Source organism: Hakea prostrata, chromosome 7 (assembly GCF_041222555.1).
Source record: "Hakea prostrata isolate BN-2017 chromosome 7, UWA_Hpros_2, whole genome shotgun sequence".
Lineage (NCBI taxonomy): Eukaryota > Viridiplantae > Streptophyta > Magnoliopsida > Proteales > Proteaceae > Hakea > Hakea prostrata.
This window is the reverse complement of record NC_142606.1, coordinates 2854548-2877272: the sequence shown is the minus strand read 5'-3', so window position 1 is coordinate 2877272 and position 22725 is coordinate 2854548. Positions and strand designations below refer to the sequence as shown.

Sequence of the window (22725 nt, the reverse complement as noted above, 5' to 3'; positions counted from 1 at the left end):
GAATAAGGTTAGCAGAGACTGAAGGAAGAAGTTTGACTTTTCCACAATAGGTTGTGATTCTATGGCATCACCCATATCTATAACATAGCTTCATTTGGGTGATTCCAATTGGAAACCACCTATTGAGGTGTGTTCCGTCAAATCCTTATAAATGACACTTAATTGTAGAATTACCTATTTTCGTAGAATCACATAGATTTTGAATCATTTTTGAACTACAACCAATTCAAGGCTATTTTTTTGTATCAATTCTCATTCTTTATTATGCCAATTTAAGAAAATGAGTACAAGAATTTATTTTTGGTCAAGAATAAAAAATGATTTGGTGATTTTTGTTAAGAATTATAAAATGAAAAATATGTGCGAGTGTATCATTTCTGGAAGAGCTTTTTTGCAAAAATTCCTCCTGCTTTAGATCAATCCCTCCTCCTTGTTGGTTGTCTTATTTCTGAGACCATTGCAGATCTATAGCGCCCATCATTAGACTGTATCTTACGGTTTGTCTTCTCTTTGGTTGCCACTGGTTTTTATAGCATTATCTGGATAATACTAATAATTCTCTTCTTGTTGAGTTGGTCAACATTCTTGATTTTGAGATTGAATGCTTTTTCACTTCTCCGAAGTCCAACATCGAACAACTGATGGGCAAAATTGCTATACCTTCAGTTTTCACTGGTTTTCAACTTTTAAGAAATTTACTACCCTAGAAAGAGGAGAACAACCTTACCTGTTCTTCTTCCTCACTCTTTCCACCTCTAGATAATACCTTACACCGAAACAGATGTCTCTCCTGTGTTCAAGGAATCAATGGCCATTGCCAGCAATCGAGAAACCAAAAACCTTAAGAGCTCGATTGCTAGATTTATTAGAACACCATTTAAGGAAGGAAAAATGTGAAAGAAAAATTTTAAAAGATGTAATGCTCGCAAGATTTGTGAGAACAGCTGAGTAAATAGAACGTTTTCAGGGTTTTAGTGAAAAAAAAAAAAAAGTTTTCAACTTTTCAGTTTTAATAAGAGGAACGTGCATATTGACTGGTATACCCTCAATTTACACTTGTGATTTTAAGTGGCTACCGCATGTAGAATGAACTTTTGACCATGACTATTGGAGGTCTTTTTATTCTTTTAAATAAAAACAGGGTTTAAAATGATGCCAAACATATAAAAAAATAAAAAATCAGAAATTGAGAATGAAAATAAATAGCAAAAAAAGCCCTAAGATTCTAGATTGTAACAGTAAAACCAATAGGCCGCTCAAGTAATTTTGCATAATTTCTTTTCCAAGTAGAATAATTTTAGTTTATTAAAAAAAAAAAAAAAAAAAAAGGGACCTGATTCGACTCTTCGGCTTCTTTTTCCTCTTCTTCTTCTTTGCTTGGCTGATCAGCTTCTTCCCTCTTTCTCGATCACGTTCAGGTTGGTTATCAGTAAAAAAGGTAGAGTAAACCTGACCGCATCAACGGCGACTCATCTCCATTTCTTAACTACCAAATATTTCCCCCTTTCTCTCCCTTCTATTGGCCGGTGGATTGTTGTTTAAGATTCTTCCCTTCACCTCTACCCTCACTCGGGTTCGTTCGCCGGCAAAGGCATGAGCGGAGGCAGCTTTTCATCTCATTTCTACCGTCTAGGGTTCGTCTAATTTCTACTGCTTCCTTCAAGCTTGAATAAAAGCACAAAAAAGTGAAAACTTCCATCTTGAACCATCCAAGCACGAAGGTCTTTGCTTTGGTCATCAATCTTAGTAAGTTCTCTGTCCATTGCTTTTTTGGTTTGAAAGCAAAATGAGGAAGATCTGAAACACTAGAAAGTATTCTGTTTCTTTGTCTTCTTTTATGCTCTTCAATTCCATTTCCAAAAGCAGGGGATAGATAGACAGAATGCACATCACTATTCCGTTCTTCCGAAGAGTTCATTCGTAGAAAGGGGTAAAAACTTGATTCAGATAGATTTGGGTAGTTGTTTTTCTGAATTGCCAACGAGATTCCTGGTGTCTATTTGATACTTAACTCGATTGACGCTATAAATGTGAGTTTGATGTTTAACTTAATTCAGATGGAGAAAAATTTTTACATCAATTTTGCCGCGTACCGAACAACTTGGTATGATTAATTTCACTTTACTTCACTTGTAACCAAAGGACATAGAGGGGAAAAAGAATTCCCTTCACCTTCCCTTCCCTTCCTGCAATCGGGTTGAGGATCCTAACTGGTGACACATTGTCTAAATTAGGGGTGTATTAGCCATTTTCCCCCCTCTTATGCGCGTAATGTAATCCGAACCTGGTAAGAACGTAGTTATGCTTTACCAGTTTTAGATAATTTTTTCCCCCAATCTTAAGTCTTGCTTTCTGGATTTTCGTTTCCTCCTGTATCACTGTCATCTCCTCTGATGTTGGTGGGAGATGTAGAAACTAGTGGCACTGAATTTGATATTAGGCACTGAAGTTTCTAGGACCGACATGGTTATTCGATGGAGCTGCTGAATTTATGGAGGCAATGGAGATTGAGAAACCTCAATCCCATGCCACTGCTGGATGACCTTCTTTGGGTCTGTAGGAGGGGATCAGATGGTAGATTAAGTTTTCCTAGATGGAATGGGATACTAAGGAGGGGAATTGGTAGATGACTGAATAACTGTATCACAAGGAAACTAGGCCTACCCAGTGGTAGGTTAATTTGAGATAGCATATATATGGGGCTGATACACTTTTTATTTGTATTGAACTTAACTGGGGTTAAGACGCAATGTTATTTGAGAAACTTGTGTAGGAGAGAATTGAGGACTTGTGGGTTGTCTTCATGTCTAGTCTGGACTAAAATTTTTCCTTTTAAATTGAAACCTCCACCATCTCTCTCCAAGGCCCCTTTTCTGATTAAACGGATTAACTGTATAAAATTATAAATGTAGCTGAATTTTGAGAAATCCCAAATTACTGTTGGCCAAAGGTTTTCAAAGGCATATCTTGTTTAGAACCTAGTCAACTCTTCCTGAATTTAACTCTGCCGCTTTCCAAATTTTATTTGAGGAAGTTCTGTTCTTTCTATACAGAAGCAGATTATAAAGGATGATGGAGGGGGGTTCTCAAAGAGACTCATCCTGTCTGTTGATGCAATTGGAACATATATTGGAATCTGACCCTCTTATGTAAGTTCATAGCTTCTTTCTTTGTTCAATTTTCCTATGTATTATTTCTATCAACCAAACAACCCCATTGGTGTAGGTTGTATTGTGTGATAGTCTGATCGTTGCTGCCTGAAAATTAAATATGCCATCATGACCTGGGAGTATTCTTTGTCTGTAGCAAATATTAGCCATAATGTTTCCCCTGTTTCTTGAGTTACACATTTATTTGGAGATGAATTCTAGAGATGTGCTAATATGGTCATCTCGAGCCTGCCAAGACGAAATATTTACAAATATTTCATCAGGGAATGGCTCTAATTTTTTATTTTATTTTTAATGAGGGAATATATGTCCATTTTGCTATGGGAAAACTCTCTCTCCCTTGACCCCTCTTGCTTATTTTTTTTTTTTTTTAATTTTTTAAATCTTTCATTGGATGTCCTCTAATCCACATGTAAACACTTCAATAGGTGGCAAAGAAAAAAGTCTGACACCATGACACGTGGTGATATTTAGATTTGGTTTTAATGTAATAAGTCTCTTGATTTGGATTTACTTACAACTGGTATAATTTACAAATCAAACTGGGCTTCCTGTGCCTCTGCACGTGCAGCGTAATATACCCAAGAATTTCACAGAAATGTATTTAAGAACTAGTAACTGTTTGTTAAAAGTCACTGCAATCAATACCATGAAGTACTTTAAAGGGTTTGCATTTCGCCTTTTGCTTGATGCTTCCATGCTGGGAGTGAAAAAAAAAACATTGGAATACTACTTTCTCTTCTGGGCATTATACTATGGATCCCATTTATCTTGTTCAACTTCATACTCTACCATAAAAAACTATGTTGTTCATATATTCCATCTTAACTAGGTATAATCAGGTGGTTGAAATACAATATACCATTTTAGTTTTACATGAGAAACTAGTATCAAAGAACAAAAATTTTGTGTTTCTTTCTATGATGTCTGATGTCTTCTGGTAGGAGCAAAAATGGACTGGTGTTCCATCATATCTTGTGGAGGTCCATTGTTCCTTGAATATGTTCAAACATGCACATGCTCAGACCTAAGGAAAAATAAGTTCCTCCATCTCTTTTGTAGCCATAACCTTCGGTTGTTCCCTCTCGTCTTATTTCGTCATTATTCCTGAATAGTTTGCCATCATTCTTATAAATTTATTAGTAAGAAACTTTACTTTAGTCTACCAAAAAAATACTTTACTTTATGTTTATTAACTTGTCCAAATTTATATTGTGTTGTTTACATCCAGTGATGAAGTAGGATTTGTTCACCCAACTCAGTTAATGGCACTGAATGGTGGCTCAGCTGGTGTGCTGGATGCATCTACCAATAGTATTCAACAGTCATCTGATCATGTTGTGGTCACTGGCAATTTGCAATGTGACAGTGGTGTTTTCTGGGTCAGGGATCATAAATTAGCCATTTCTACTGAAGCTCTTCTGTCCCTGCACAGTGCTGCTAAGCATTCATTCATGACTGCAGTCAGACAGTATAAGATTTTACACAACCTATGCACAAAGACAGATAGGTTGGTAGATGAAGCTGTGCAAAATAAATCTCTAACTTCTAAAAACCCTCTTGAAAGTGAAGTCATGAAGCACAGCAAGGCCCTTTTGTTGCTAAGTTGTGACTTTGGCAGTGCATGGAATGGCAGGTTTTGCTTTTTTCCTTGCATTTCCTTTGTGTGGTTTTTTAGTTTTTTGTTCACTTGCAATGAAATTGTACTGATCCTGTTTTAAAAAATTAATGGGAATGGATCATAGGTGCTTAAAAGGTGGCTTTTCAGCTTGGTTTGATGGTTCACTTGGTGGTTTTTGCAGAACAGAATATCTCTTTATGGAAGCTCTCTAATTGTTCAATGTTAAGAGCAACTTGTTTGAGAAGTAAATTATCAACCCCCCCCCCCTTTTGTTTTTACGATAGGGTATGTGTTATTATATAGGTTTTTTAGGGTTTACACCGTTAATTTGATAATTGGCCTCAAGGATTGCATCAAATTCTGCATAGTATTTTGTATGCTGAAAATGGAAATGTGCTACTTTGACCTATCCTTTTTCTTTTGAATGAGCCATGGAATGTCAAAGTAATACCTCAACTCAATGTTTCTAAAGCTCGGGAAATGCATCTATGTCTCTACATGGAAATGGTACTCTGGACATAATTTACAAATATAATTTTGGGAATTGGAAACCCTTATTTATACTCCCGTGTGTGAAATCAAACAATGAGAAGTTTGTGGAATCTGTCTACTTCACCATTTATTCCTTTTCTTTCTTCTTCTTCTTTTTTTTTTTTTTTTTTTTTTTTTTTGTGGGGAAGGGGGGGGGGGGTTGAGACACTTGCTTCACAGAATGAGGAATGATGGTAGTCTACCAGCAGTCTTGGGGACACAGTTTTTTCTTTACTATATATAGCTACCTCCAGTAATCCTACATGGTTTTCTCTGTTATGCAGGAAATTGGTTCTTTCAAAGAAGCAACAGTTTTCACTATTTTTAGACGAACTGCTGCTGTCAGCTCTAATTCTTTCTTATTCGCCAAAGAGTGAATCTGCTTGGAGCCATAGGTAATGTTTAGAAAGCCATATGGATTTCATGCACACAATTATAACCTCAACCCTTTGATATCTGCTCCATTTGTCAATTTATCTCGTCATATCATTATCAAGCATCAGATTCATGAGTAGTTTATCTGAACTTTCCCTCTATAAAATTTTGACTTTCTTACGTGGAAAATGCCTCGTCATATCATTTACTGGCAGGCGGTGGGTGATCAAATCAATATCTGGAAAGTGCCCAAATTTGCAAGAGATCATAGAAAACGAGTCTGAGCTTGTACAGAATATAGCCGAGGTCTATTTTTCAGCTCAGGAATTGGGTACAATTTAATTCCAAAGGTTTATCAACTTTTTGTGTTTTGATAATTGGTATTTTACATTGTAGTGTTGTAGCTTTATGGTTGTAATCAAGATTTAAGTATCTGTAGCGGGTATCGCATTGGAAGGGTGATTCTAAGAGATGTGTATCACCGTATCAGAGTGATGCAAGATATGCATGCACATGTGTAGGGCAACAAAAGATATCCTTTTGAAGAATAAAACACCATAATATGCAAGGATTTGGGATGTTCTTATCTAATCTAGTATGCGCTGAAAATAAATTAGAAAACAACAAAAGAATCCACCCCCCCCCAAAAAAAAAAAAAAAAAAAAGAAGGAAAAAGAAAAAAACAAGTTGTAAACCATATTATGCAAGGATTTGAATTGTCTTTACCTAATCTACTGATGCACTAGAAATTAAAAATAAAAAAGGAAGAAACAACAATTTGAGCAGCAAGAAAAAGAAGAAAAAAAATCTGCAATTTTAACTCTGTTTATCCCAAATCAGTTTCAGTTCATCATTTGGGATCTGCAAATGAGTAGATCCACAAAACCTGTAGGAGAAGGTGAGGCCTAGGGTTGTTTTTAATGGTGGATGACTTCTCTTAACTCAGACTAAAGAGAAAAACAAGTTTCCAAAGCCTTCAGTCGCTCTTTGTTTCATGTCTCATTCACAGATTCTGTTTCCAGGTTTGGAGGCACGTTCTGTATGATGCTTATTGGTTGACACAGGTGTTTTTATGTATCATGTGGGTACCATACTTCTATACAGTATCTAGGCCTTCCAATACTGTTACAAGTTGGCTGATAGGATACGATACTTCAAACCTTGGTTGTAATGTTTCTTTCTACTAATGATAACCTATTTTTTTGGCTATCATTTATTATATTGGTATCAATTATTATATATTTTCAAATCTGACCCCATTTCTGTGATGCTGGAGAAATAGTTATTCCTTATCAACTTTTTCAATTCGGATTTTAAAAGACTGCATTTGGAGATGGAAGAGAAGCAAGCTAGGAAGGAAACAAAGCATGAGTGATTCTGTGCAACTCATGGGGTGAATCCAATACAGTGGGGCATTACTTTTGCCTTTATGTTCACCATTTGCTAGGTCTAATCTCTATTAATAAATAGGTTGGTACTGGGGAAGGAGGCCTTCGATGGAAAGGGGGAGTCACCGTTTGACCAAGGAGTTATTGTACTCTGTTTGTTCAGACTAGTGATCAGTTAGTTGATGATTTGACTAAAGGGCTTTGTGATGAGGTTTTTTCGTTCTATTTTGTGTAAGTGGGGCATGTGTGACATTTATGCACCAACATGAGGGGGAGTGCTATAATGCAAGCTTTCGGGAAGTATGAATGGAACTCTCTCATTCTTATATGGCAGTTACTACATATCTAAATAAGTTTAACACTTGATGCATTTATTGTTGTCTCATAGCTCTTCTGAGGTGTTTTCTCTCTTTGGCTGCATGTTTGGGGCCGCTGTTCTAATGAAGCAGCAGGGAAAAAGCATGCTTATACTAATTGGAGCCATTTTATTGCTTTGTAGAAATTAAAAATGAACTATCGTGCATGGTGTCACCGTTGCTGGCTCATTTCCTACATGACAAAGGAACAGGTCAGATTAAAAGATCAAAGCATTTTGCATTTTTATGCTGCTCACCTTTCAACCATGTGTTCGAGCGTTTTAGGAAACAGTTACAAAGTATACTTATATTAGTCAAGCAAGTCCAGATGACTCATTATTCCCTTTTTCTATTTGACTTTCTATGATTTTTGTATTCACTTGGAAGGTCCATTGTGTTGCATATGCTAAATACATCTGGTTGCATTCCTTCAGATGCTAACTGAACTGAAGAAATCAAAACAATGGGCTGAACTGCATGTTGCAGATAACTGCTGCTTCCATTTCCGCAGAGTGAGTTTAAAATTTAAATTTTGGGAGGTTCACTTGTTACTTTTCATTATTGGTGGATTATGGTTCAGTCTTTTCAGATGCACAATGCAGTGATGTGTTAGAACTAAATTATACGTCTAATTTTAATGCTATGATTTTGGGAACTTTAAACAGTCAAGATTGATGAGTGAAAATAGAAAATAAAACAGAAAACCTAGTTGTACTTATTGGATGCCTTTGGGTTCTAGATTGATTACTGAACAGGGAGGTTTGTGCTGCTGGATAGTGCTCTAATAACTGAGCAGGTTTATGCCCGAGCCTGAATTTTCAAGAGAGTTGGTTGACTGACCTATTCTTTGAATTATGGGTGTGCAGTTGCTAGGCAGTTATTGTTAAGAATTATAACCTAGTAACATTGTTGGTGTATTTACCATAAAATTTTGCCAAAATAGTACATAATCAAGTCTATCCACTGGCCCATCTTAGACACCTCCCCAACCCCAACTGCTTAAATTGTGTTGAATTCTTTCTAGCCACTGGTCCTGTATATCCTGTGCATTTTGCATTGCTATATGGCATTGCAGCATGTGTTTCTTTTTCTTCTGGTTACAAGGTGAGAAGTTTTGAGGATGTTGTATTTCTTACTGATTTTATTGTTATTGACAGCAATTGATGCTTAGGATTTTAGAGGACAATTGCTCAAGACAGGATCAGGAATTTTGCTTCAGACATATGCCTGACCTTTATCAAATGTGGAAGGTGAGATTTATGTAGCTTGATAATTGGAAGGATCATCATTTAATATTTAGATTATTACTTCTTTCTAGTATTAATAGATAAAAAATAGGTTTTATTTGATTTTAGTTTTTGTATGTGGAAAAGGGACTCAATAATGTTGCTACAAGAAAATGTTCACATTGCAATTTTTTTGTGTGTTTGTCATTCATAACCAGCCATAGCCTTTGGGAATCACCCTCTGTTGGTCTTCAAGACACCTTTTGCTCTTGGATTAAGTTGTTGTTCTATTTGGAACATGCATTCTGACCTGGTTTACCTTAGAATTGCACCTAGTAGGCTTGATGTTTCCTTACTACTGGGGTGTGCAATTCATGGAGCCAGTTATTCGAATTTTATTACGTCTTTAATTTTCTCTCTCTCTCTCCCTGGTAATGAAGTTGGACTTTGGCAGCACTTCTCATTCTGTAGGCTGTGGTTTTGACAGGAGGAGCTTGATTGGGTAGAGACTTTGATCAGGCGTTTCATAGGAAGAGAGGTATGCTTTTTAAGATCTTGAAATGCAATTCCTGTATCTAACATTAATCTTTAAGGTCACATGGCTAATAAATGACCATTTTCCTTTTATTGGTTTTGTTGTAATCGTGGATGTTTTTTGGTTTACCTCTATCATTTTCAGGCCCTGTGGGTTCATCGCCGCTTCCTCTCTCAGTGCTGGATAAAGCATTTTGTTTCTGATCCTCAAGGTGTATTTTGCCATTTGAAAATCCACCCTGGGATAAATCATGATATATACTCCTTTATTTATAATGAGATACAACTTTTTCACGTGTGCTTAGCTGTTTTAAATGATGAGTTTGAAGATGGCCAAGCACAGGCTTCGTTTGCAGCTGCTTACATCTTGTGGCTGTTGAAGGTGGTGGAACTTTCTCCCTTCCCCTCCCCACTTCCTTTGTCTTATACAGCATAGGTTTCTTATCTAAAACATGAAATTTTGCCTTGGGTGAATCTTGATTTTTCTCCATTTCCTTGATTTGTATCAGCAAATTCCTCAATCTCAAGGTACTGAGCTTGAAGAGAAAGTAAGGGAACTAGGAGGCATCAAAACATTGCTAAATAAGTTATGCCCAGATCGGACTCGACTTTGGGATGGTTTAACAAGCTGAACTGTCTACTACACAAGGAGCTCCTCACTTTACAAGTCATGATTGTATTTGTTATTTACATGAGTTTGAAGCCATAAATTGTATCATACACCCATTCCAGAGTTTGTAATTCTCCTAGCCCAATTCATCCTTTTGATCTGAGAATCCAGACCAGTTAAGCTACTTGAGGATGAGGCAGGTCTTGTTTAACTACTTTATTCATAGATAATCAAAGTTACAGTTAACAATTTATTGTGATTCTTATTAGTTTTTTCTCTGTCGGGTGAAGGAGGGGGTCCTGGTGGATGAATTTCACTATGTTGGGGGGGGGGCATGGATGGAAGCCTCCCATTGTGGTTCTCGTTAGCCATGGTATGACATCATGGTTAACCCTAATTGGATATCAATGCCCCCCCCAAAAACCCTATTAGGGTTTCTTAGAAAATTCATACTAGAGTTGATCTATAATTCCAAGCTGTGTTTTTCTAGCCATCATGGTTATAACAATTATTTTTTTTTAAATGTGTAAGAGAAATATTATATTATTTTAGGCGTAATTAATCTTTGGCGTTTGAAATCAGGGCATTGTTAAACTAGTAGTTGAAGATGAATTATATCTAGCAAGATTTAATTAATAAATCTTTATTTTTCTTGGTTCCAAAAATCAACACTTGGATACTGTAACAAATTCCTATTAGTTTTGCAAATCGTTCTAAGATACGAAATAATTTTAAATTACAAATTAGTCAACTTATTCCTACATAAGATTCTGGACTTATGTAGAGGGAATATTTCATATAAAGCTATTGATTATCTGTATGATTACCCATGAAATGAAGCATCATTTTAAAGGGTACATGCTGCAAAAGATCTTATAAGAATCAAATCTGATCTGATGAGAGAGATAGAGAAATCAAAATGGATAATACTTTTGTTTGTTTTCCTGTTGGGTTTAAACTTAAAATACAATTCAAATATAAAAAATCTGGGTAAAATGAGATTCACTTTTATAATTTGGTAGAATTGCCTGATCAGAATTTTCTCCCTTCCAAACGATTTATGGGTTGGTCAACCAAACCTTTTTATCTTTTAGGTATTTATTCCTCCGAATCAAATTTCCATTTTAAAGAAATATTTCAGAGGATAATTAAGAGTGGTCACCCATAAGTTAATGCCAAGGAAGTTGAGATCTAAGGCAGTAACCATGACTCCATTTGGACCTGAACCTGGACTACAATTTCTAAGAACCATTAATTAAATCTAATTTCAACTTCACATCCAAATCTAAACAACCTAGGATTACCAAATATATATTCGTTTTTCAGTTTTCAGTTATTACATTTTTGCTTGAGTCAACATATGGTTGGCATGTCTTCCCAAGAACAATAAACTTTATCATGGGCATGAGTGCACGATTTGTTGTGTTTTTTTAAATATATAACTGTGAATACATCTGTGAGGTTGTTTAATAATTTTTTTTGTAATTAGTAATTATGGGTTTAACTTTAAAAATGATCTCTTCCTCTCATATTCTATTATTTCTCATCTACATTATGAGCATCTCGATTACATCCTCAGAAAAATAATTTTATAACTATTTAAATACATGGCAGAACTTTGCCTTGAACTCCAAAAAATAGTTAAGAATCTCTATGTATTATACAAAATTTAGCTTTTGAGATATACAAAGAGTCTTCTATTACATTGAGTAAAACTTTATGCTTTAATACGCATTGTGATGCCTAAACGAACCCTTAATTGTTTTAAAGAGCAAAAGTACATCCTGACGATAATGCGCTCATTGTGACAAATCTGACAATAAAAAAACGACTACTTTCTACCATTTTCTTTGACTTATCAGAAGTGCCTTTGCAATTTTCATCATTTTGTAGTTCATGAATTTCATAATTTTTCTCTTTCTACAACCACTAAATTAGTTGAATTAATTGAATTTTTGTCAATAACTCATGTACATGTCAAAGTGTTAACATATATTATTCTTCTCTCTCTTTGAGAACAAAAACCCTTTCTCTCTATTTTTTTAAAAATACCATAAGCTCTTCCTCATGGCTGCCATGGCTGCCAGAAACATGATCTGCTTCTCCCAAATAAGATTAGGTTAGGCTGCTTGCACAAAAAAGATAAGCATGACCCATGAAAAACAAATATTGCATCTTTTTTATGTAATACAATAGCATTCAAAATATGATTTTTTTTAAAAAGAATATTTTTCATACTTTTCCCACCTTCAAATGCTACTGATTTCCAAATTTTAATTTTCATCATTTTAAATATGATAGGTGTATCATTTCATTCTTCCATATGTCATAATTTATCTATAAGTTTAATGCTCCCATAGGCCACATAAAAGTTGTAAATTTATTTTTCCATAGACCACATTATTCTCACAGCTTTCTTAAGAAATAGCTGATTCTTTTCATCTCACAAGGGCGAGTGCTGATGGAAGTTAAGAAAAGAATTTTCCCGTTGACAATGATGGAATTATATCGTCTATATGAAGTTGACACATTTAGAAAAAGAAATAAAAACGTCAATATGGGTCTCAGTATTCATTAATGTGAAGAAGGAATAACAAAATTTGCACTAAAAATGATTGGATGTTGTATCAATAGCTTTACTTAATCTCCTAAACCCATGTTTGATAAAAATAAATAAATAAATAAACCGTTTTACCGAGAAAGAAAACTACAAGAGTGGTTAGCACCGTATATCAAGGAAATATAATCATTTTACTTGCCCTCGTATCTCGATGTTATAGGTATAACATACCACACGGGTCTAAGTAAAATTATTTCTCACTCCCAATCATTTTCCCCTAATAAATACCCAATCCCCTTTTCAAATCCTACAATCAAATGTGACCTGCCCCATTCTATCCCAAATTTTTTTAGTTTGTTTTTTTCATATTCTTTGGAACCATTCAATATCATTTTATTGGTGAGTTGACCAAATAAACTTGTAACGTACCTTTGGTGATTAGTGTAATTTTGATTTCCTAATCCTTTACCCTTACTCCTAATTAACTCCAAATATTTCTTTCAATTTCAGTTTGAATCACCTCGTTGTCATCGGGGAGAAGTTTGTGCTCATTTGACGCTTCTTTGCGGTACAATAGAGGTAAGGTCCATGTAAGACTTGTTAAAAGTTTCACCTTTGATTCATATACTTCTCCTCCGACGAAGAGGTGATTTTAACTCATATTTAGGGTTAAAGATGAAGTTAAGGGTTAGACTTCTTTTTTTTCTTCTCTTTTGTTAGGGGTGGACTTGTTCTTTCTTGCCTTGTTTAGAGAGAGAGAGAGAAAGAAGAGAGAGAAAGAGATATTTAAGGTTGGGGGCGTGGACTTGTTCTTTATGCCCTTTTTCAACAAACAGTGAGGTGTCATGGAGCAGTTTCCCACTCCATGCGGTTCCATTTCTTTCATCTTAACTGGCATCAAAAGATTTTCCTATAAACCTTCTCTCCTTGCGTTCCTCTCTCTCTCTCTATTTCAACTCTTCTTGATGATGATTTATAGAAGAAACCATAACCACTTTCTCCAGAAACGTCTCTCCGGCAGCTCCCATTTGATTCAAACCGGATTAATCTTCTCCTCTCCAGTGATCAGAAAGTAATCAATTCAAAGAAGGCTCCATTCAGGTACTTTACAAAATACCCATTTATCTTCTTCTTCTTCTTTAATCTAAAATTTCAGATTTTCAGATTCTTATTTCTGTTCTGTTCTTCCATTTAAACCGTTTTCAAAGTTTTTAACTTTTGGAGATTCCATGGCTTCTTTTCTCTGTCACAACTCTGTTTTAATCGAATATGGGAAAACGTAAGGGAGCCCTTGAGTCACGAGCTTTCCTTAAAATGATTATTTTGTTGCCACCCTCATCACCTGAACATTTGTAGGTTTTTATCATCAAATGTCTCTGATCACAGTACATAGCATTCCTTTGATCTGAAGTACTCCAAGAAATACTAAAAATCCTTCTTTTTCTTAACCCTCTTTCATCTTCATCTTCTTCTCCGTAATCACCAAACCATATATCAAAAATCATGATACTCACCCCTTTCCCCCAAGACCCAGGCCTTTATGTCTTTCTAAGGTTTTATAAAGAAGCAATTTAATAGACTAGTTGCTGTAGGATTTCTTTTATTAGCTTTGAGGTTAATTTCAAGATGGAGATGGAACAAACAGCGAAGAAATTAAGAGTCATCTCTTCTTTTTGTATTTTTTTTTGGGGCAAAAGGGATATAGTTACCTTGAAGAGGAGTCAAGGTCTCATGGGTATCCCTGCAACGAAGCCTTTTGCATAACAGTTCTAAAACATAACCAATATAATTAAGGATCCAAATTTAGGACTTCATTACAGAAAAGTAATTGACTTAGTCAATAACTAATAAATCCCTTTCCCCCAAACCCAGAAAGGAATATATAAATATGTGTAGATTACTTGTTTTTAACTCTATTACCCTGGTCTTATATCTGTTTATTTTTTAATTTATAGTTTTTGTTTTATCAATTTTCTTCTTGCCTTCATGGGTAATTCCTTCATAGACAATTTTAATATCTATAAGTTGCTGGGGAATCATCATCGATGTGACAACCATAACTCACGAACCATAAATAGTTTTATAATCTTTAAAAAAAAAAAACTAAACAGAAATGTGGGGTTGACATTGTTAGAAGTTAACCTTAAGTTTATTTTATTGGAAAGAAATTTAAATTTCAGGGAGTTAAATTATCTACATTACTTTAATATCAACAAGTTTTTAATGAACTTAACCCTTACATCTCCACAGGGGAAAAAGAATTAGATGGACAAACCGATGAACCAGGTTTCGCGAGGTTCGACCACTTTCATCCAGGCAGATAAAACCAGTTTCAGGGAGTTGGTCCAACGGTTAACCGGTCCGTCCACAGATTGCGATAGGAAAATCGCCATTACTACAGCACCTACGAATGAAGCGAGCAATAATGGAGCAGCTGTGAAGGTCACAGGCATCAAGAGATCAACATCCAGACTCCATGAACGGCGAGAATACACAAGGACGAAACTCGAGATAGTAAAACCCAATTTTTCCGTGGTACAGACATCTCAAACCGGTTTTCACTTGACCGACCGGGTTCCCTCTACCTCACAATCCGGTAATTTTGGTTTCATGGCAAGCCCATTAAGCACCCCATCTAGTGCTTTATTGAGTCTTTCCATTTCTGGTGAAGAAGATGAAAAAGAGGCAAAATCAGTAATGATATCCGATCAAGATAGAGATGAAGAAGAGAAAGCCATAAAAGAAAGACGGTTTTACTTGCATCCTTCACCCCGGTCCAGACCTGGAAATGTTGAACCGGAATTACTTCCCTTGTTTCCACTCATATCTCCAGAAGGTCATCAAGCAATCGAAAAACTTGGATGAGGGCTTCCATGAAAGCAAAATCTAGAGGTATGTCCTCATGAATGATTCAACATGGCTGTGAACCATTGGATTTGGGTGGAGCACTAATCTCTGATTATGTACATGTCAAAATTTTGTAGTTTATGTCCACATGATTGGCATGTCTAATTCTTTTACATCTCTTAACCTACAAAGAGAGGTGTAGGACTAGAACTGGTGATCCTGTGTACCTCTTGACTTTTCTAATGTGAACGTAGAAGTCCCATCTGAGTCCTGAGAGGGAAATCATTACATCTCAAATAGCAATAGCGATTGAGAACAACCCCAGTGGGCAAAGGACAATAATCGACCGTTCCCCCACCAAGGCAAGTAGGTGACCATCCACACAACAAACACATCAGTTGATGGGCGATATACAGAACCATGATGAACAGAAGACCTGGGCTCTAATGTCACATAAATTTAAAAACGAAAGGGTGTTCAATCGGCAAGCTAACTAAAATAGTGACTCACTGTTTACTCTTTCTTACATCTATGAACGTCTAATTTGAAAGGTAGCAAATGGTTCCATCAACAAGACGTCCATATCAACCTGAGATATTCATATCAATTAAGGCACATATAAACGCAAACCAAGCAATAGAGAATGATTCAATTTAACCAAAACAGCACTCATGAATTGTGAAGTTCAACCCACAACAAAAAGGACATTGCTTCATGCAAGTATTGTTGCTAACCGCAAATTAATGACACATCAGAATGAGAGGAATTAGGAGAAGTTATAGCAATGGGCCAAGACAACTACAGCTGTGAGATGAAACCAAAACTACCTGTCCACACCCCACAATACCAACTAAAAGCTCATCATGAAAATTTAAGAAATTGAAAATAAGAAACAGAAGAGAAAATATACAATTCAAGCAACAGCCTTTTTTTGCCAGCCATTGTGCTGACTGCTGACCTATAGTATAGCTGGTAGCACCCTTCCTTCACCCAAATAACAAGATAAGAAAAACCTTCAATCATCAAAATTCTATACATTGAAAACCCATAAACAGAAAAGAACATTCATAAGCTAAGCAACAAAGTTTTTCCGTAGCAATAGCTTAGCCCTAGGAACTGGTAGCAACCTCAACGAAACCCCACCCCCAAACCTATGAACTCTGCAAATGCCAATGCTGCATTCCATTTACTTTTAAAATTGTGACTAGCATGACAATCCCATGATGACATGATAAATACTCAACCAAGAGAAGCCTAATATAAAAGTTAACAAAGCAAATTGTAAAAAATTTCTCTAGGTGTACTAAACAGGATAGGATTAAAATTTGATCAGGAAATTGCTTCTTTAACTAGGTTGAACTTACATGACATGAAAACCATCAAATACATGAAAAATATACCCCATACAAGTCACAAAACAAGGAACATATAAGGACACGTATTTCATAACATCAATTTAAAGATATTATTAGTTTAAGGCAGACAGATACTTCATTGCATTCTGTTCCATCTTCCATAACAAGAACAACCCTCTGAATGCCAACAACCTAATAGGTAAAATTCAAAACTGCAAAAAATATACAAATAGTAAGATTTAATGCTCTCCTAGTTACTATGGAGGAAGAGTTGTTTTGGTGTCATTAAACTTCAGTATCTGCAGCAACAGAACTTAATCTACTGCGTCTTTACTTGGAAATATTGTGCTAAGCTTGAAAATCAACAGAACCCTTTGAACAAACAAATGGATACTAGTTATGCAACATATATTATCAGACCAACTCTACTCTTATCAACTATGTGATTCTGCACCCAGGATGCACAAGAGCTGCATATGAGAAACCAAAAGTAAGACAAGAAAATTGCATGTTACCTTATTATACTTATTACATGGTTTATCCATTTTGTAAGCTAGCAAGATACCAAGAGCAAATTAATCGTCTGCAATTACATATACTAGTCATTGAAGCATAAACCATTTCGGAGAAGTTTCAACGGTGTGAGCCATAATTCTCGTAATTTTCTATTGATCTAGAATTCAATTTTGTATAAGTTTTTGGAAAATTCTGTTTTCACAAGACTACTACAGTTTTAAGAATTAAATCATTTGTAGACATAAAACTCTCCGGGGAAGTTTCAGCAGATTATCATGTACTGTTTCCATATAGACAACTTATTATTAGCCTACGAATTCATTCTGCATAGCTTCAGAGATTTCTATTTCTATAAGAACGAAATGAAGATTTGCAATTTCAAAATAAAGCCACCAGCATTTTTTGTCACTGACCTTCATTGTGTGATTTCTAGAGTAAAAGGACTATAATATCCATAAGACATAGTGAAGTTACCTCTATCTATTTCCATTTGGTCCAATTGTAGTATACTAGGGTATTCAACAGACTTCCTTCTCAAAATTATTGTTCCACAGGGACCTAAGTAAGCATCTAAAGACTACAATCGATCATCTTCCTCTCTTCAATCCCAATCCAAATGCAGCAGCTAACAGGCTGGCCAAATTTAATGCTTTATTTGTTGGCTTCAAGGGCTGTAGTATCTTAAAGTCCATAATTATTCACTGGTAAATGAGATGGTCTATATGAATCAGGATCACAACAGCAATTGAACCCAAATTGCTAGTCAATGCTGCACCTCCCACAGTTCTGGGTATGTGTACCATGTATTTACCTTGCAGTCTAACCAAATCAGTCTCCATGGGCTGAAGAAGTGTCAACAACCAAGAACTTGGAATTGATAACCAACCAAAACCACCATTCACCTTAAAATTTACATAAAGTAATCAATAAACTAGGTAAGCATATCCAGGAAAATTATGGTATACAAATACAACAACATGTATCAATCTCATGCCAAGGCCCTCTGGAAGTGTTGTACATCATTCTAAATTATCACCACGCAACAAAACATTTCTAGCTTGCTGTTGTATGCAGCTAGCTACTACTGTAAGAGGTAGTTTCCAGAGCAATGTTGTCATGAATGCCCTGCAGAATATACAAAATTGCTAGGACCAACTTTAGTGGCCCCTTCTAAATCCACTAATACAATATACATTTTTAACTTGCCCCAAAAAAAGCAAGATGAATACAGTTAATGAAGAATAAACCAAACTACATAATATCAGGGCACAAGTTCAAGCGAGAGTCATTAAAGCTAGTCAAAAAAGGGCAAACCTAGCAAGAGAAATAAAGCAGCCAGCTAGAGCCAGCAAGATTCCTAAAAAACCATGTTTTACTTACAGATGACATAAATTTTCAGTGAAAACCTACATAATAGCTAACCTGCTGTTCAAAGGATTGCCCAAGTCTCTTTCATTTCTTTGGTTCCACTATCGCTGTTAGAATGTCAAAATTCATGCAATGGGAAGCACATTCCTTCATGGAAGCACCTTTTTTTAACATCAAATGACTCATCATATGAGCAAAACTCAGTACAGTAAAGTCACCCTCCTCGCATGTGTGCACCCAGTTCCCCAAACTGATCATCAGCTTCTACAGTGTCCTCTGAGAGGCGAACTGCATCCAGCTTCTGCTTAAGCACTTCTATTGCATTGATGAATAACTGGGAGGCTTTGAGAGCACCAGTTGATTCAACTGTAAAAATGAAACTGTCTTCTCTAGCATAGATCTCAACCAATCCTGGCTTTCCCATTGCTTCTGCTTTCTTGATCACTTCATCATCATATGTGTATGCTTCGGCATCAATCACGGAAACCTGAAGCAGTCAAGTGAACACATAATGTCTAACCTGAAAGGCTGACTGAATTGCTTATCATGAAGTAAGAACATTAAGTATTCGTTGCCAGAAGATAATATAGGCAATTGATTGGATAGAATTAAGGGAAACTTGAATATTATGCTATTCAGTGTCTTCCACATCAGCTCTGCAAGTACTGTATTCTCAGTCCCAAGCCAGAAATGGAGTAGACTTGGTTCACAGGTTGAATTTGCAGGTAGCACATGAGGAAAACAATGCCCCCACTGTATAAGATGAATTTTAGTTAGTACAGCGGGAAACCAAAGGAGTGCCTGGAGTGGTACCAACTGGTGATAATGGTTTTCGCCTACAATGAGCACGAAAAGGGACAGAGGAAGAAGAGATGGTCAACATCTTCAACAAAGGATACAGTTGGGGTTGACATTAAGGTGCCAGTGGCAGAGGACAGCTTGGGTGGGAAGGCAAAGGGTAAGGACTCTCCATATACAGTCTTTTCTAAACCCCAAAGTGGAAAGAGGGTGAGGGTGGGGAAGAAGGAAATAACTCCATAAAAAACTACTTTTCCAGCCTTAACTACTCCCTAATAACACACTTACAACATTTCCCAGCCCCAAACAAAAATAACAATTCTCCAAAAACAAGCTTGGTGGATATAATCGTATCTCCAAAATTTTTAACAAATAACAAACACTTTGTCATTAGTAAAATTTTCTCCACTAGCCTCACACTCCATTTTTATTCTTTTATCTCCCATATATCAAAATTTCTAGTCATTCATTTCCTTGGATTTTGAACCTTTCAATCTACTCTCTTGAATACAAGTTACATTTATCCTTTTTACTGCACAGAGAGACAAAGTGTTCCAGGATTCGAGAGTGTAGGTTCTCTGTTGCATCTAGTGAAAGTGGAACTCACACAAGCATTGCAAATTTGCAACCACCAAGAATCACATGCCCATGGCACGGTGGCTGATCAGAGGGGCAAGACCAAGTTGGTGGCAACGAACTCATCATTAAGCACTGATGAAGTGCTCTCAATCTCAACAATTACAAATAATAATATTACAAACTGCATCTGAAATTTTGAAACAGTTCCTTACCTGTTGAGTATTCGAGTCCAATCCAAAAACTTTAGTTGGGCTACTTTCAACCCACTCTCTTTTCTCATCAAGTGACAATGTTTCCATCAAATCTTCATTGATATGAATATCTGGTTCATACATAAAAGTAACAGTTGCAGCAGGTGACCATTTCGCATGATCTTTGCCAATCCCTTTGCGTGCTATTGCTCTCAATCTTAGTTCTTGACCCCTTCGCAACTTCACAATCATTATTCCCCTGCCCACCCCATGGAATATCAAAATAAGTTGTTAGACTGTGAAAGCCGTAATACACAGATTAAAAGAGAGGGGTTTACCTCTTCTCCGAAGCATTGTATCCAACAGAGTCAGCGTTCTGATCAACAGGCGTAACAGAGAGATCAGAACTCACGAGCTCATTGCTGGTTACGTCTAGGGTTTGGTCTGAGTCGGCGCGAATATGGAGATGAAACTCAACAGAGCAGTATTCACATTGACCGTCACCATCACATGCATCACAATCACGGGAGAATCGCATCCCCATGGCACGCTCACTGGTTAGTGGAATGAGACCAAGACGATGAGCAAGGAACTCATCGTTAAGCACTGATGAGTTGCTCTCAATCTCAACTAGGTCGATTGCGATTGTCGGAACTTCTGATAGCATCACCCGACGAAGGGCATTTGCCATGCTAGCATCTGTCTCACGAAGCTCGAACTTGAGATAGTCATCTTTCATTTCTCGTATCTTCACCTTTGGGAAACGTTGATACGAAATCCCTTCCATTTCTCTTGCTCACTCTCTCTCTCTCTCTCCCTAGAAAACAGATACGATTTTGTCGAACACTTCGCAGACAATGTTGACTGAAGGTACTGAAAGAGGAGTAATAGATTTGGCCGCCCAAATGGGCGATGAAAACCCTAAAAAATCGAATAAAACATAACTGAAGTACCTGGCAAGTTTTTTTAATTCAAAAAACGCGCCGCCGCATTTAGGTCCTGGGCAACTTTGTCATCCACAAGGGTTGAACCCATTACCCCTCTACTAAAAAAAAAGGTAAGAAGTATGAATCTTTATCACTAAAAAATTAACTCGTTTTCATCTTCTTCTACCAATCACAACTACTCACCTTTTTTCATTCTTGTACAAATATATTTTTTTTCTTTTTTTCTCTCATTCTTTTGCCATCTTCTTTAGAATATGAAGATCATATTGAAAATGGATAAATAGAAACTCATTGAGATTAAGGGTGTTAATGATAGGAGATCCGAATGATAAATTGGGCAGTTTAAGAGGGCTACATTAACATTTGGGAGTAACTTAGGGGTGGTCTTAAAAAAAATTTCTTCTTTATTTGTCACAATTATTTTCTTTTTTTCTTCTAGGAAAAGAAAATATGTATTAATTAAATTAAACATGTACCTTGATCAAAAACTGACATATTTTTCCACACCCTATTCTGACTCAATACATAACTTAGTGCACCAAATTAAAACCCATCTAGGGTAGATCTTTATTACTAAACAACACCTAATTATGCATCAAACCACAACAAAAAAAAAACAAGTTATGATGATAACAAAGAAGATCCACACAGAGAGACAGTTTATCAATATTTGGGACCAAAGAAGAAAGTGCATAGATGGGGGCTGGAATTTTGAGGTTTTCAGTTCTTAATCCTAGAGGCTTTGCCCCCAAATGCGTTTAGTCCATTAACAAGAAATAAACATAAAAAAAATTTTGAATTATAGTCCATCGAGATAAGATTGCCATAACTGAGAGTCTTGCATTTAACACACAGAAGGAAAAAAATTTGAATTTATAGTGAATCTTCAACTTCCAAGAAAAAACCACCAAGATGAACATGCATAACGTGTGGACTTGCCGCGGCTTGCTCCGTTTGGCAATCTTTCTTGAATCAAGAATCAGAATCTATCAGAATGTGAAATAGAAAAGAGACAATGGGTGGTAGATGAAGGAAAAGAAAGATCGATCTCTGCCACAAATAAAAATAATAATTTTCTTTCTGAAGATGGTTTACAGAAGAAACAAGCAAATTCATGGAGAGATGAGAAGAACCAACCATGGAGTGGAAATAGGCTATGAAATCAGGCTTGCAATCGACAATGGCGTCCAAACTAAGGTTTCTACCACTATCAGATTTCCTGTTGTATAGGTATCACACGTTTGGATTTACCATTCTAAACCACTCATGTTTGCCTCAGTTGGGTTCCACAGGCAGATATATTTTTGTCTTTCAAACCATTATACATTGACATCTCTTTCAATTAAAAGGAAAAGTCTATTCAGGTAAGGGTAATCTCCCTTATATTTGATAGAATAGAATGACAACCTATATCTACTAATTACTACGTTCATCAGATTTCCTGATGTACAATATCACACATTTGGATTGATCATTCTAAACCACTCATTTTACCCTGAGTTGGGTTCCACAGGCAGATATTTTGTCTTTAAAACCATTATACATTGAGATCTCTTTCAGTCTTGGACAAGGAATAAGGATTCATACTGTTACTGTAGAGGTCACATTGTTCATGGCTTCCACTTTTTCATATCTTCCTACAAGTGTTGTTCGTATTCCTTCCGAGGCAAATACCCAACGTTGAAGGCAAAATTGAATGTCGGAAGCTGATTTCTGAACCTGCTAAAATTTACGTGGTTAGAGCTTAACTTAA

The 22725-nt window shown here is 36.2% G+C and overlaps 3 protein-coding genes across 3 annotated transcripts; 2 read left to right on the top strand and 1 right to left on the bottom strand.

The window, feature by feature from the left end:
• The first annotated feature begins 1349 nt into the window (after positions 1 to 1349).
• On the top strand, positions 1350 to 10086 carry LOC149008970 (Protein prenylyltransferase superfamily protein). Its single transcript, XM_089163043.1, has 11 exons — positions 1350 to 1746; positions 3054 to 3149; positions 4402 to 4806; positions 5607 to 5717; positions 5913 to 6003; positions 7585 to 7653; positions 7876 to 7953; positions 8599 to 8691; positions 9155 to 9205; positions 9347 to 9583; positions 9711 to 10086. The coding sequence occupies exons 2-11, from the start codon at positions 3070 to 3072 to the stop codon at positions 9831 to 9833; spliced, it is 1338 nt and encodes a 445-aa protein (XP_089019169.1). The 5' UTR covers positions 1350 to 1746; positions 3054 to 3069; the 3' UTR covers positions 9834 to 10086.
• Positions 10087 to 13279: 3193 nt separating this feature from the next.
• LOC149008969 (VQ motif-containing protein 31-like) lies at positions 13280 to 15236 on the top strand. The gene is made up of 2 exons (XM_089160906.1): positions 13280 to 13472; positions 14622 to 15236. The coding sequence occupies exon 2, from the start codon at positions 14637 to 14639 to the stop codon at positions 15234 to 15236; it is 600 nt and encodes a 199-aa protein (XP_089017032.1). The 5' UTR covers positions 13280 to 13472; positions 14622 to 14636.
• LOC149008968 (DNA-directed RNA polymerases II, IV and V subunit 3-like) lies at positions 15130 to 20935 on the bottom strand. The gene is made up of 3 exons (XM_089163112.1): positions 20364 to 20935; positions 20047 to 20284; positions 15130 to 18944 (listed from the first exon to the last, which is right to left on the bottom strand). The coding sequence occupies exons 1-3, from the start codon at positions 20810 to 20812 to the stop codon at positions 18672 to 18674; spliced, it is 960 nt and encodes a 319-aa protein (XP_089019238.1). The 5' UTR covers positions 20813 to 20935; the 3' UTR covers positions 15130 to 18671.
• Between the last annotated feature and the right edge of the window lie 1790 nt (positions 20936 to 22725).

What these genes read in the sequence shown, in the direction of transcription:
- LOC149008970 (XM_089163043.1), top strand. Translation starts at nt 3,070, where the DNA reads ATGATGGAGGGGGGTTCTCAAAGAGACTCATCCTGTCTGTTGATGCAA. An exon ending in CCTACATGACAAAGGAACAG is followed by an intron (nt 7,654 to 7,875) that starts GTCAGATTAAAA and finishes GCATTCCTTCAG; the next exon opens with ATGCTAACTGAACTGAAGAA. An exon ending in ACATCTTGTGGCTGTTGAAG is followed by an intron (nt 9,584 to 9,710) that starts GTGGTGGAACTT and finishes GATTTGTATCAG; the next exon opens with CAAATTCCTCAATCTCAAGG.
- LOC149008969 (XM_089160906.1), top strand. Translation starts at nt 14,637, where the DNA reads ATGGACAAACCGATGAACCAGGTTTCGCGAGGTTCGACCACTTTCATC.
- LOC149008968 (XM_089163112.1), bottom strand. Translation starts at nt 20,812, where the DNA reads ATGGAAGGGATTTCGTATCAACGTTTCCCAAAGGTGAAGATACGAGAA. An exon ending in TACAATGCTTCGGAGAAGAG is followed by an intron (nt 20,285 to 20,363) that starts GTAAACCCCTCT and finishes TGGGGTGGGCAG; the next exon opens with GGGAATAATGATTGTGAAGT. An exon ending in TGGACTCGAATACTCAACAG is followed by an intron (nt 18,945 to 20,046) that starts GTAAGGAACTGT and finishes TGACTGCTTCAG; the next exon opens with GTTTCCGTGATTGATGCCGA.